Below are 14,517 nucleotides of genomic sequence, written 5' to 3'. Positions count from 1 at the left end.
AAAAAAAAAAAGAATGTAAACTTCTCAGCAATAACAATTTATCAAGAAGGCACAATAATTGTAAATGTGTTTATATCTAATTAGGGTGCTGTTTTTTGGGGGGTGGGGTGGGTACCAGGGATTGAACCCAGAGGCACTTAACCACTGAGCCACATTCCCAGCCCTATTTGGTGCTTTATTTAGAGACAGGGTCTCACCAAGTTCCTTAGCATCTTGCAAGCTACTGGGATCACAGGTGTGTGTCACATGCCCGGCTTCTAATCCCAGTGCATTAAAGTACATAAAGCACAAAAGATGGAAATGAGAGGCATTGGCACAGTCAAGTTAGAGACTTCCACATTCTTTTCCTGGTAAGCAACAGAACAAGTGAAGATAAAATTCAAAGATGCACATCCTGAGCAACACAGTACACCCGCTGGGCACTGGCATCACAGCACTCCACCCACAGCACAGGACAGGACAGGAAGTCCCCCAGGCTCGCCGGCAGCTTTTAAAGGACATGGAATCAAATCACAAATGCTGATATCCATATGTGAAGGATGAAACTAGATCCTCATCACTCACCTGCACAAGTCAACTCAGAGTGGATCCAAGGCCTGGGAATTAGACCAGAAACTTCAGTTTCTAGAAGAAAACAGGATCAACATTCCATCATGGAGATACAGGCAATAACTTGCTCAATAAGACCTCTAATTTCCAGGAAATAAAACCAAGAATAAGTGGAATGAAAAAGAAAAAGAATGAAAAGGCACCAAATTAAAAAGCTTCCATACAGCCACCGATACTAGAGTGTGAAGACAGAGCCCATAATGGGAGACAATCTTTGCTGTCTACTCTTCTGATAGATTCATGTCCAGAATATAAAAGAACTCAAAAGTTTAACACCAAAAACGAATAACTCAATAAGCAGGCAAATGCACTAAACATCTTTCAAAAGAAGAAATTCAAGTGGACAACAGTGTATGAAAAAGTATTCAACATCTTTAGCAATCAGAGAAGTGCAAACCAAAACTGCATTGAGGGCTGGGTTGTGGCTCAGTGGTGGAGCACTTGCCTTGCACTCGTGGTGCACTGGGTTTGACCCCCAGCACCACATAAATAAAGGTATCGTGTCCATACAACTAAAAAAATTTTTTTTAAACCAACTGCATTGAAATTTCATTTCACTCCAATTTGAATTGCAATCTTTAAGAATACAAATAATAAATGCTGGTGAGGAGGGGGAAAGAAACACTTCTGTTGGCGGGACTGTAAATTAGTGCAACCCTGTGAAGATCAGTATACATGTTCCTCAAAAGACCAGCAACGGAACCACCGTAGGACCCAGCTATTCCCACTCCTCGGCATATCTTAATTAAGGTCATCATTCTATAGTGATACATATACACCAGGTTTGTAGTATCACAGTCCCCAGAAGTTGAGTTGTGGAACCAACCTAGATAATCAACTGATGACTGAAGAAAATGTGATATGTATACCTAGTGGAGTCTAGTTCAGCCATAAAGAACAAAAGCATGTCATTTGCAGGAAAATGGATGGAAGCAGAGAACATTAGGCTAAGTGAGAGTAGGCAGACTCAAAGTGAAGGGCCCTGTGTTTTCTCTCATATGTGGCAACTGGAGAAAAGAAAGCAAAGAAAATGGACCTTATGAAGATAGAGACCAGTAGACGAGAGGAAGGGGATCTGAGAAGGCAGGAGGGGCAGGGAATGGGGCCTATGAAGGAATGAAACAGACCAGTTTGTGAGAGGTGCACGTTTGAACATATCACGATGCATCTATTATGTAAAACTGTAATACCAACAAAATTAACAAATGGGTTTAAGTGAAAACAGGATACAGCCAGGGAGACTTGTGAGATGTTAACTTAGCCTAGTCCCATCTCCCACTCCTCAGCTGGACAGTAGCTCAGAAAAACAAAGTCTGTATTTCTAATATTGGAGGAAGAACAGAACAAAGGTTGATCAGTTTTATGCCCAAAGAGGAATCATTTAACCCATCTGTTGGTTCCGAGGAAGATCCCACTCCAAGGACTTGTCTTTTGACCTCACCTGAACTTGCCCAGTACTAATGTCATGGGCCAAACTATATTTGCCTTGTCCAGACAAGCTCCATTTTACCCCGAGACTCCATTTCATATAAGAAATGCTTCTTCCGTGGGAAAACCCTGCCTCTGCCACCTCCTGCTAAGCACACCCTGTTTGGTAAGGCATGGAGGTTAAAAGAAAAAAAACTTTTTTTTTTTTTTTTTTTTTAGTGCTATTGAACCCAGGGCCTTATGCCTGTGAGGCAAGCACTCTACCAACTGAGCTCTATCCCCAGCCCTGTTATTCTTATACATTGTATTATTCAGAAATACATTTTTAAGATGTTCTCTTAGTTCCCATATTTCTTGGGTAGCGTACTGTACCCTGAACTGGGTCATTCTGGCCCACTTCCTATGCTGCTGTGGTTTTCACTTATTGGTAGCTTGTGGTTTGAGATACCTTACCTTCTGTAAGGGGTCAAGGGTGGCAAAGTTTGCTGCCCCTTGGCCCGCCAATGAATAAAATTCCATGTCTCATTTCGTGACTGACCTGGTGATTTTTTTCAAATGCCCCCAACACTAAGAGCCTGGGGTGAGGGACCATGTAATAGGCATGTCAGCAGTTCCCTGGGGTGGCCTGAGGTGAGGGACAACAGCTGGGCAAACAATGGTCAAAAGGTGAGGGAAAAGCAGAGGGAGATGTCCCACATGCACAAGTCAAAGGTAAAGGATAAGAAAAGATATCGTCAATATCATGCACATGATAACCAAAAGAGCTGGATGGTTGTGTAATACCAGAAAGCGCAGGCTGTGAGATAAAAATTGCTACCAAACACAGAAGCATAAAATGAATGGTAAAAGGGTCAATCTAACAGGATTTTAAAATTTACTGTATGCTTGAAATTTTCAATTTTATGAGAGACCCGAGAGGAAGCAGAGTACCAAAGTCACAGAAACATTTCAAACTACAACAAACCAGAGTGGTTGATATTAGAATGAATAAAACATCAGGAGAGTGTTTGGTGGTGGGGGAGGGGAGGGGACATTGCTATCCTGGGAAGGGACACAGTGGAACTCTATCTTGATTAGGGCTCCAGGTAGCACAGATGTATTCCATTTTGGAGTTATTGAATAGTTCAACAAAGATGTTCCTTTCCACGTATGTACATTTTATCTCCGCAAAAGGTCCACCAATGACACTGATACATTTGGACTGACACTTCTTGATTTCAAAACACACTCCAAAGAAAGAGCAATCAAGTCACCATGGTTCTGGTGAAAGGAAAGACAGATCAATGCAACCGAGTGCCAAAGATAAAACTATTTGTGGAGAATTTTCAACAAAGAGGCCAAGATCATCCAATGGAGGAACACATAGCTTTTTCAACAAGTCGTGCCAGACAACTGGGTGGCCTTATGCCAAAGAATGAACTAGACACTTAACTGCACCATACACAAAACTCAATATTGATCAGTTCTAAATACAAGAGCTATAACCATAAAGTCTCGGAAGAAAACAGATAGCTCTGCATGATTTGGGAATAGATTCTTAGGACACAAAAAACTATGGGCAATGCCACCAACAAATGGATATATTGTATGGCCAAGTTTGAATATCTAGTACAAATTAGGGAAATGCAGATCACAACTATACTGAGATTTCATCTGACACCAGTCAGAATGGCAGCCATCAAGAATACAATACATGCTGAAGAGGGTGTGGAGAAAAATGAACAGACTGTTGGCATTATAAATTGGTACAACCACTATGGAAATCAAATGGAGGTTCCTCCAAACACTAGGCAAGGAACCACAGGACTCAGCCATACCACCACTCAGTATTTATCCTGGAGAAGGAAAGTCATCATACTATAGTGGTACACAAATACCCATATTTACAGCAGCACCATAAACTATGGGACCAACCTAGGTGTCCATCAATGGATGGATGGAAGGAGAAAATGTGGTATATATAAGCACAATGGAGTTTTATTCAGCCATAAAGAAAAATTAAATCATGTCATTTGCAGGAACTTGAGATTATATTAAGTGAAATAAGCCAAACTCAGAAAGTCAAGGGTCATGTATTCTCCCATAAGTGGATGCTAGAGAGAAGGGAAAAGAAAGGTGAGTAGATCTCATGAGAATTGAGTGGAGATCAGGAGAATAGAGGAAAAGGATTAGGGAAGGAAGTGGGGAGAGAAAGGGGAAACACTGAGGACTGATACTGACCAAGTAATATTGTCACACTGTGTGCATGTACAAGCATATAACACATCCCAGCATTCCATAAAACTATAATGCACCAATAAAAACATGGGGAATCATTTTTGTGCAAAGGACACCAGGGAGAAAGTAAAAATAAAACCCAAAGATGGGAGAAAGTATGTGTAACTCATGCTCATAAGGGTATCTAGAACATGCATCTACACCAAAGAGCTTTTATAACTCAATATAAAGTCAAATAGCTCAATTTTAAAATGAGCACTTTTGCATTTTTCTGAAAAATGCGAATCAAAACCATAAGATACCCACTTCACCCCATTAGGATGGCGAGAATCAAGAGAAGGTAAGTGCTGGCAGAGGACATGGAGAAATTGGAACTGTCATTTGCTGTTGGTGAGAATGTAAGCTGCCATTCCTCTAACAGGTACACACAGCTACCAAGCCGTCCAGCAATTCCACGACAAGGTATATTTATATCAAAAGAACTGAAGACACGACACAAAAAAAAACTTGTACTCAGATGTCTAGAGCAGCATGGTTCATAAGGAGGTGGAAACAACCTAAATGTCCGTCAGCTGAGGAGTGGACACAAGATTGCTCCATCTGGGCTACAGATCGTTTAATCGTGATACATGCTACAAGATGAGCTTTGAGAACATACCGAGGAACGAAGCGGGTCGCCAAAGACCACATGTGATTCCTCTAGCCCTTCCCTTTTTGTCCTTGGCATGGTGCTGGAGATGGAACCCAGGGCCTTGGCACATGCTAGGCAAGTGCTCTACCACTGAGCTCCACCCCCAGTCCACAGGATTCCATTGATATGAAACCGCCAGACTAAAGCTATGTAGGTAGAAAGCCTTGGTTGCTTAGGGTGGGTAGGATGCTAAGGAGGAGATCACTCCTCCTTAGCATCAGAAAGAAAGAAAGTGATCTTTTTTTCAGAAAGAAAGTGATCTTTCTGAAGTGGTGAAATGCTCTCCAGTTGACTGTGGTGACGCCTGCACATATCCAACTCTTGAATTTTACACCGAGTGGGTGAATTTGGTATGGGAATAATCTCAATAAAGTTGTTATACCAAATAGACTGAGTATAATTCAAAATTACAACTGTTCTGTGAATGTAATAATGAAAGTGTATTTCAATGTATTTAAAGGACATTGAAAGCAGCCAATTTGTGAGCAAGATAATGAATAAACTTACTACAAGTCTTACTTATTGTATACAATTACTTGTGAAACCAAAATGATAAAAACTAAAGAGAAAATAACAGGAAAGCAAATCCTTGGCACATTTTAGAAACTAAATACTTACTGTCATCCATTATCTATCTCTAGAAATGGGGAAAATGGGCTACAAACGCCAACACAGCCTCAGCGTGATCCTTTGTGACTTCTCTTTCCTGGGGCAGGACAGGGCAGGTCTGGGAAAAGCAACAGCAGCCATGAGAGAAAGGCAGGACGCCCAGCCTACTTTGCACCCTGTGAACACTGGGGAACACCCCTCTTCTGCTGAGCTCTCACGGCCATGAGGCGTGGTGGTGAGCAGAGCCAGGCCAAATCCCAGCTCCTGCTGGACCACCTGGGGAGAAGAACAAGCCACACACTGTGCACAGTAGGGCTACCACTGCTCCACTGCTCCCAGGCCTCGCTGACCCTGGGAGATGGGGAAGGAGCTGAAGTAAAACCCAGCAGTGGGGGGGTGTGGGGGCATAGTCCCAATGCATCGAGTAGCTTCAATTCTGACAGCCATACATCACACATCCAGGATGACAATGGCTCCTCCTCACAGGGCGGCTGCGAGTAATCATTTGGGGAGGGAGACATGTGCGTCCTGCCTGGCAAACACTTATTTGCGGCCTCACCATTTTTTTTTTTTTTTTTTTTTTTTTTTTTTTTTTGGCACTTGGTTGCTTTCTAAAATGCACTCAGGGTGGTGAAGTTTCTTCCTGAAGTCGGAAGCAAAGGCACACTTCCCTTTCCCTATGACCATGGAAAATGGAACCTGAGACTTATTGTCTTATGCTCAAAAAAAAAAAAAAAAAAAAAAAATTGGGAATCTGCTTCATTTCTGAATCCTTGGGTAGTAAAAACCCAACCAGAGGACAACGGGGGGCTTTAGCGGACCGATTTGCTACAACCGGGCATCTCCAACACATTCCGTTCTTACACAGTGATAACTCCTGCTTAACAGAGAAGACTCAGGTTGGTGGGACAAAGTTACCCAGGTGACAGAGCTGACCTGCGGTGGGGCTGGACCCGAGCTGGCACTCACTGTGGAGCCTGGCTCCCAATCTGTCTCTAGGCTGCTGCTCTGACTCACATGGAGGCGGGGAGGAGATTCTCCCGGAGTTAATTTAAGGACAATTGAGAAGTGGATCATTTCCTGTGGCTGCCAGGAGAAAAAAAAAAATAGCACAAGCTTGGAGCTAAAAAGAATGAAGTCCAGATGACTCCTAGGGGATTAAAATCAAAGGTAGGGCTGGCTGGCCCCGCTGGGGGCTCCAGGGGAGGGTCCCATCCAGGAGGCTGCTTAAGACCTGCCCCCGCCCCGGCGCCAGCGGCCTTCCTTCTTAGAAGGCCCCCGAGAGTCTATGCGGCCCGCCTGGGTAGTCCCGGACCCCCTTCCCTCAAAACAGACCCTGAACTTATTTCACCCGTGCAAAGTCCTTTTCCCCAGGTAACATTCACGGTCCTGGGGATTTTCAGGACATGGGCGTCTTGGGGAGCTGTCCAGCCACCGCTGGGAATCAGAAATCCAGAGGACCCCGCTGCCCAGTGGCCTGCTTCAGAGAACGAAAGCAAACGCACACGAGGGTGAGGAGGTTCCTGGAGCCACATCTTTGAGGGTCACATGCCGACACCTCCAACTTGTGACCTTTCGGTGCCTCCACCCTCTTCTATATGAGGAGCTGGTGGCTGAATGCGAGTACACGTGCGGCCGCGGTGGCCTCCGCGCGACACGGCACGCCTGTCGGGGCCGCTGATTCCCCAGAGACGCGCGCTGCCCTCGGCTCTGCACGGTCCCTGTTCTGGCTCCAGGAGTGTCAGCGCCTGCTCCGGTGCGGGATTTAGAGATCCGAGGGACTGTGGTGGCGGCTCGGTGGAGCCCGCGACATCCGGCAGAGCCCCTCCCTAGGCCCGACTTTCCAGGCCTCCCAGCCTCAGCGCAGGTCACCGGGCAAAGCCTCTTCCTGCCCCTAGAGAACTTTCGCTCGCTCTTCGTTTCCTTTAAATAAAGAGTATTCATTGTATTTAAATATGCTGTTACTCACAAACGGGCTGCCTGCCAACAACCGCTGGCTTTTCTCCTCTGGCCTCAGGACATTTTGTTAATCAGTCTCCTTTGCTGCTCACCAGGAAGAACCCGACTCATGCCCCGCAGTAGTGGCCAGAGGAAGGAAGGCGCCCACGATAGCCCGCGGCAAGTTTGCCCTAGCTGTTGGTAGCTATTAAAAAAGAAAATCGGGTTGTGGCTCAGTGGTAGAGCGCTTGCCTAAAAAGCAGGAGGCACTGGGTTTGATCCCCAGCACCACATTAAAAAAAAAACTAAATAAACAAAAGGTGTTGTTAAGAAAAAAAGAAAAGAATATAATTCAGTTGGGTGTAGCTGTTGCACACCTATGATCCCAGAAGCTCAGAAGCCTGAGGCCAGAGGATTCCAAGTTCAAAGCAGGCCTCAGCAACTTAGCAAGGCCCTTAACAACTTAGCAAGACCCTGCCACAAAATAAAAAATGAAAAGGTCTGGGGATGTGGCTCAATAGTAAAGCACCCTTGGGTTCAACCCCCAGTGCCAAAAAGAAAGAAAAAAAACTCCCCAGTCAAGTTATTGCAGTAAATCAAAAGCTGATTCACCAATCAGGCAGCTTCCTGACCAGAGCAGGTTCTAAAAGCATTCTGAGAGCTTTTATAGGAAAGCAGAGTGAGGCTTCAAAAACAATGTGATTTGCTAAGCCTAGTCAATCAACCAGACACATGGTTACAGCTTAACCAGCTAATTGTTTACAGCCTAAGCAGTTAACTGGTTACAGGGCCTTCTGCGACCTGCCAAGGCTCAGTTACTAGGATTAGGCTCCATTGGATTGGTCTGTTGGGCCCAGGGCAGGTGTCCAGTCCAAGTTTAACAGGCCTTGATGGTCCTAGAGCAGAGGATTTGGGGGCAGCAGTTTCATTTCTGGGTTTTCTGGGTTTTCCTCTGGGTTCCTCAAGCATCTTCAGAGACATCTGTGGGACATCTTTGAAGACACTGAACTTTTCAGTGAAAGCCTTGACTTCAGCCACCTGCTCACTCCAGCGCCTCCCTCGCAAAGTGCTGCCAGCCCTATGAAAGAAAAGCCCTTTGCTGTTTAAATTTGAGACACTTGTGTATTTCTGAAATCAGAGCTTTCTTTTTAATACTCTTTTGAACAAAGTCTCTCCTGATCTAAATCTGGACTTGTTATTTGACAGTCCAGGCTCATAAGTAGGAGCGCATTCTCTGTATCAGACAGGCTTCTGACCCACACTCCAGGAGCCCCTCCGTGCCCTGCAGGACAGGCCAGCCAGTCTCGGTCATACTGTGGATCTTGAAGTGGCTCTTAGGTGCAGCTCCAGCCCCTATGACATGGCTCAGCTGTGATCTGAGAGCCAGGAACTTGGGGGAAAGGTGCTCATCTGTGCCACCAGAGGCAGCCCCACAGATCTAGGTCTTGGCTGTGGAACCTGAACTGTCCCTGTGACTCAGTTTCAGCCCCTCTTAGCCACAGTCCAGAGCCAGTGCTGCCTGCCAGGTATGTATCCACTGACCCAGCAGGAGTCCTTTCAGGGACCTGGAGGAAGTCACAGCCCATCTGCACACCTGGTCACTGGCCCCCTGTCCATCACTACTTATCTACTGACATCTTGACACAGGAACCCTTTGGTGTCCCTCAAGGATGTTAAAATCCCTTCATAAGAAACATATCCATTATCTGAAAATAGAAAGGTATTTAAGAAAGAAACCCTGCTTACCTGGACTTCGTTCAACGTCTCAGGGCAGGATACTGAGAAGGCAGATAGGAAAGGGTATGGATTCAGCTTGACGTGATGGCAGCCATCTTGATTTGGAACCACAATTGCCCCAGAGTTATCCTAGTTAGTTTTTCCTGCATGGTTTCCCAGCAAACTAGACAAAACCATTAGAGTGGCATGTGAAGCTTTATAACCACTCTGGCTTTATGCATGTGTCTCTTTGATATTAGCTGGAGATAAACCAGGTATATTCCAGCTAGGATGAGGTCACTTTTATCCTAACCCAGCTACCTGCTCTTCCTTCTGACCCAAATTATAGAAATTCAACTGGTTTTGCTGCCACCTAGGACAAAGCTTCCATCAGTAAGTCCCCCAATAAATCACACTGTGAAATCCTGGATCTGCATGCCTCTTTCTTGGGTCTCACAGTGCCTTAGAACTGGTCCTTCTACTCTGAAGACCAGTTATTCTGGAACAGGCAGAAAAGAAGGAAACCATAATATCAGACCTGCCTAACCACAACCCTCATGGACTAGTTGGTCTGAACATCACCTGATAGGAAGTGTAACATTTACCTCCTGTGGCTATCAGTTACTCACAGGCTCTTTTCCTTGGGGAAACAACAACCAAAAAAAAACTTGACCTTTCTTCTCACAGGAACAGAGGACCATCCCACAGCCCCCAGGCCCTGGGGTCACTCATCTGTCTCCTGATGCTTTTGAGTCAAAACTCCATGTTCCTTTCCTTTTCTAAGTCCCACAAGTACAGTAATGCTACCTAGGCAGTAAGCAGCAAGGACAGAGGTTCCAGACTTCAATTTGGAAAGAAATCTCAGGAAGGATTCTTACTGACAGGGGCACTTCTTTGTTTCACTTTCAAAATCAAGACTTGTTGGCTTCTTTTGAGCTATGTCCTGAAGAGCTCCCCAAAGTCACTCTCTCCAGAAAGGATCCTCCCTGGAGCCTGGTTTCTGTAAATATTCACAGACTCTCACAAAAAGGCCGGTGCCTGCCTGGAGAAGCCCACAGTCAACCTGAGTGCTGCTGGTTTCAGAGAATAAACAGTGTTAGCCACTGCTAATTCACTTTTAAACACTTTATAAGAGTTACTGTATTTATCAAATCAAGGACTATTCGGTTCTTTTTAGATTTTAATTTTTTGGTGAAATTCCCCATATTGTCAATGAACATATTAATAGCAGCTATTTTAAATTCATGTCTGGTAACTCCAAACATACAGATCACCTGGAGCCTGTTGATAGATCTTATTTTTGCTTTCAGTTCATCTGATTTTCCCCCCTCCTGGAAAGTCTGTTAATGTTCGTTTTGGTATGAGACATTGCTTATAAAAATTTTTGGAGGCTCTGTATAGCACCTTTATCAGGGGAATTTTTCTTCTGGTGAATGAGGAGAGTACCAGCAAACTCTTTATATCCAATTAAGGATTTACCCCATTATTCATGAGGATCAGAGACATATGCAACCTCAGGAACATTTGGAAGACACTGCATACCACCAAATCTAAAACTGATGATTCTTGGACACAGCACGAATTCTAGATATTTATTCCAAGGAAATAACAGTGCCTGAAGATGAATGTCACCATCCTAAATTTTTCATTGAACTGCTGTTTAGAAGACACAGTCTGAGCATTCATCACGATAAACTGGTTAACACATAATATATCCTTATACTGAAATGCTGTACGATTTAAATATAGATCAATATTGATAGAAAATGTTTCTAACATTGCATGAGGATTTCTTTCCTTGATGCGTCTTTGTCTGGTTTTGGTATCAGGGCGATACTAGCGTCATAGAATTATCCCATGGAATAATTTGAGGAGTGTTGGTGTTAATTCTTCTTTGAAAGTCTTGCAGAACTCAGCTGAGAATCTGTCTGGTCCTGAGTTTTTCTTGGTTGGTAGGCTTTTGATTGCATCTTTTATTTCATTGCTTGAAATCGATCTGTTTAAATTGAGAATGTCCTCCTGATTCAGTTTGGGTAGGTCATATGTCTCTAGAAATTTGTCAATATCTTTGAGATTTTCTATTTTATTGAAGGATAAATTTTCAAAATAGTCTCTAATTATCTTCTGTATTTCAATAGTGTCCATTGTGACATTTCCTTTTTCATCATGAATTTTAAGCCAAAAACATACATTGGTAAAAAGATAGCCTCTTCAACAAATGGTGCTGGGAAAACCAGAAATCCATATGCAGCAAAATGAAATTAAACCTTTATCTCTCACCCTGCACAAAACTCAAATCAAAGTGGATCAAGGACCTAGGAATCAGACCAGACTCTGCACCTAACAGAAGAAAAAGCAGGTCCAAATTTTTATCATGTCCGCTTAGGACCTGACTTCCTTAACAAGACTCCCAAAGCACAAGAAATAAAATCAAGAATCAATAAATGGGATGGATTCAAACTAAAAAGCTTCTCAGCAAAGAAAACAATAACATGAAGAGAGCATACAGAATGGGAGAAAATCTTTACCATCTGCACATCAGATAGAGCATTAATCTCCAGGACATATAAATAACTCAAAAAACTTAACATCAAAAAACAAATAACCACTGGTGCCGCGCCGCGTTTGGCCGGGCGCGGGGCCGGCGTCCGCTCGCCGCGGGGTTGGGCGGGCTTCCCCAGGGGCCGTGGAGTCTCTGCCTCCGGCCGCCGAGCGTCTGGATCGGGTGAGTCCGGGTCTGAGGACAGCACCTTTGCGGCCGGTGGGAGGACGCTGACGCGCGGAGGCCGGGCGAGGCGCCTGCCCAGCCCAGGTGAGCGCGGACTCCGGCTCCGGGCTCTGCTAGCCGCTTGGCTCGTGAACCCAGTGCAGGCACCCCACTCGGCTCTTTCGAAGGGCGCCCAGAAACTTCTAGCTACATGCCATCAAGGCGTTTTCCCAAAGGCGAACGCTGCCAAAGCGCAATCCAGAAATACAGAATGTCTGTTCTAGGTGGGCATCTCCTGATTGGCACCTTCACCTGCCTCCCACAATTCACCTGATATTTTGAAGTAACACAAAGAGAATGAAAGAAGTTGATAATCTTGAAAGTATAAAAGAGAAGTGGGTTTCTGAAACAGGATCCAATAATCAACCTCTTAGTGATAATCAACAAACAAATTGTGAATACTTTGTTGACAGCCTTTTTGAGGAGGCTCAGAAGATTGGTGCCAAATGCTTGTCCCCCACTGAACAGAAGAAAGAGGTAGATGTAAGTATAAAATTATGGAAAAATGGATTCACAGTCAATGATGATTTTAGAAGTTATTCTGATGGTGCAAGTCAGCAGTTTCTGAACTCTATCAAAAAAGGGGAATTACCTTCAGAATTACAAGGGATTTTTGATAAAGAAGAGGTGGATGTTAAAGTTGAAGACAAGAAAAGCGAACTATGTGTATCTACAAAGCCTGTGTTCCAGCCCTTCTCAGGACAGGGTCATAGACTGGGAAGTGCCACACCAAAAATTGTTTCTAAAGCAAAGAGTACTGAAGTTGAAAATAAAAATAATCTGTCCATGGTTTCACTGAACAACTTGGAACCCATCACTAATATACAGATCTGGTTAGCCAATGGGAAAAGGATTGTTCAGAAATTCAATACATCTCATAGGGTAAGCCACATCAAAGACTTCATTGAAAAATACCAAGGACCTCAAAGAAGTCCTCCCTTTTCCCTGGCGACTGCCCTTCCTGTCCTCAGATCGCTGGATGAGACGCTCACAGTAGAAGAAGCAGATTTACAGAATGCTGTAATTATTCAGAGACTCAAAAAAACTGCCGAACCTCTTAGAGAGTCTTCATAGTATTGATTTTTAAGAGACTAAGAAGAAATGTCACAGAGAAATGATGGTTGGAAGTGGACATGCAAAAATGGGAGGAAGGACCAGTCAGATTCACTGGTCTGTCGGTGTGAGTGCTGTTTACTGCTTCTGAGGAGAAGACTTTTGAATAATTTCAAGTTAAGAAAGTAACATGGCTGGAAGTTATATTTAATGATATTTAATGTACTTTTCCCAGAAGGCTACTCAAAAAGAAACATATACTTAATTTCAAAGACCAGTTAATCAACATATATTAAGTAGCTACATCATTTAGAATCTTAATATGGTATAAATGAATAAAAAATGTTCACAGTTTTAATCACTGAAACATTTCTAAATAGCAGGTATTTATTTAAATGTTAGCTATCTCAGAGTTTTTAAATAGCAATATATTAAGAAATTATACGTAACAGGTTAAAAGCATTAGTGTAATTATTTTATAACTGAGATATAATCAGAAGGGCAGAAAGACCTTTTACCATAGGTATGTTTAAGACTCATTGTGTTCTGAATTTTCACTCTGCTGGCAGGATACACTCGAATATTAATTTGGCTACAGTATCTAAGTTGTATTTTCATTTAGGAATAAAATTGCATGACTTAATGTAATGTCAGTGTTAACATACCCACTCACATTTCTGTACTTCTAAATTTTTTTTTTTTTTTAACTTATCTTTCACTTTTTTACAGTGCTGGGGATCAAACCCAGTACCTCCAAATGCTAGGCAAGTGCTCTAATGAGCCACATCCTAGCACCCCCTACCTTTTATTTAATTGGGAATGTATGCATTGTTTGTTGTTTTTTGTTTGTTTGTTTGTTTGTTTGTTTTTTGGTGTGGGGAAATCCTGGCTTTTTAACGCTAAGCCACATCCCCAGCCCTTGTTATTTTTTATTTTGAGACAGGATCTTGCTAAGTCTCTGAGGCTGGCCCCCTTGCCTCATCCTCCTATGTCACTGGGATTTACGATATGTGCCGCCATGCCTAGCTAGGGATTTATTTTTAGTTAACAATTAGGTATTTAGCCATTCATTTCCCACCAGTCAGAATATGCTACTAGGTTATCACATTACTAATTAAAGAATGTTTTTAAATATATCACTTGAAGTACAATTTTTTTATTTCTTGTATCCCCTATGTATACATTAACAGATTATTTATTACATTTTTATATCACCAAGACATCTTAGGAGTTTAACTAAAACTAGTTAAACTCCTAAGTTTAAGTTTAAGTTTAAGTTTAACTAAAACTAGTTAAACTTCAAAACTTAAATCAGATTAAAACCCTGGCTTGAAACTTAAGCTTTTTTACCAATGAATCATTAAAAATAAAGTATTACGGCTGGGGCTGTAGCTTAGTGGTAGAGTGCTTGCCTAGCATGTGTGAGGCATTGGGTTCAATCCTCAGCATCGCATGTAAATAAATAAAATAAAGGTCCATCTACAACTGA

At 43.1% G+C, this 14,517-nt stretch overlaps 1 protein-coding gene across 1 annotated transcript; it reads left to right on the top strand.

Moving 5' to 3' along the window:
• Positions 1–11,949: 11,949 nt before the first annotated feature.
• LOC306648715 (UBX domain-containing protein 2A) lies at positions 11,950–14,280 on the top strand. The gene is made up of 2 exons (XM_079119005.1): positions 11,950–12,199; positions 12,260–14,280. Exon 2 carries the CDS (start codon positions 12,273–12,275, stop codon positions 13,047–13,049), a length of 777 nt encoding a protein of 258 aa, XP_078975131.1. The 5' UTR covers positions 11,950–12,199; positions 12,260–12,272; the 3' UTR covers positions 13,050–14,280.
• The last annotated feature ends 237 nt before the right edge of the window (positions 14,281–14,517 follow it).

Source organism: Sciurus vulgaris (assembly GCF_902686455.1).
Source record: "Sciurus vulgaris genome assembly, chromosome: 17".
Taxonomy (NCBI): domain Eukaryota; kingdom Metazoa; phylum Chordata; class Mammalia; order Rodentia; family Sciuridae; genus Sciurus; species Sciurus vulgaris.
This window is presented reverse-complemented; position numbering and strand designations above follow the sequence as displayed.

Coding starts and splice junctions, on each gene's coding strand:
- LOC306648715 (XM_079119005.1), top strand. CDS start 12,273: ATGAAAGAAGTTGATAATCTTGAAAGTATAAAAGAGAAGTGGGTTTCT.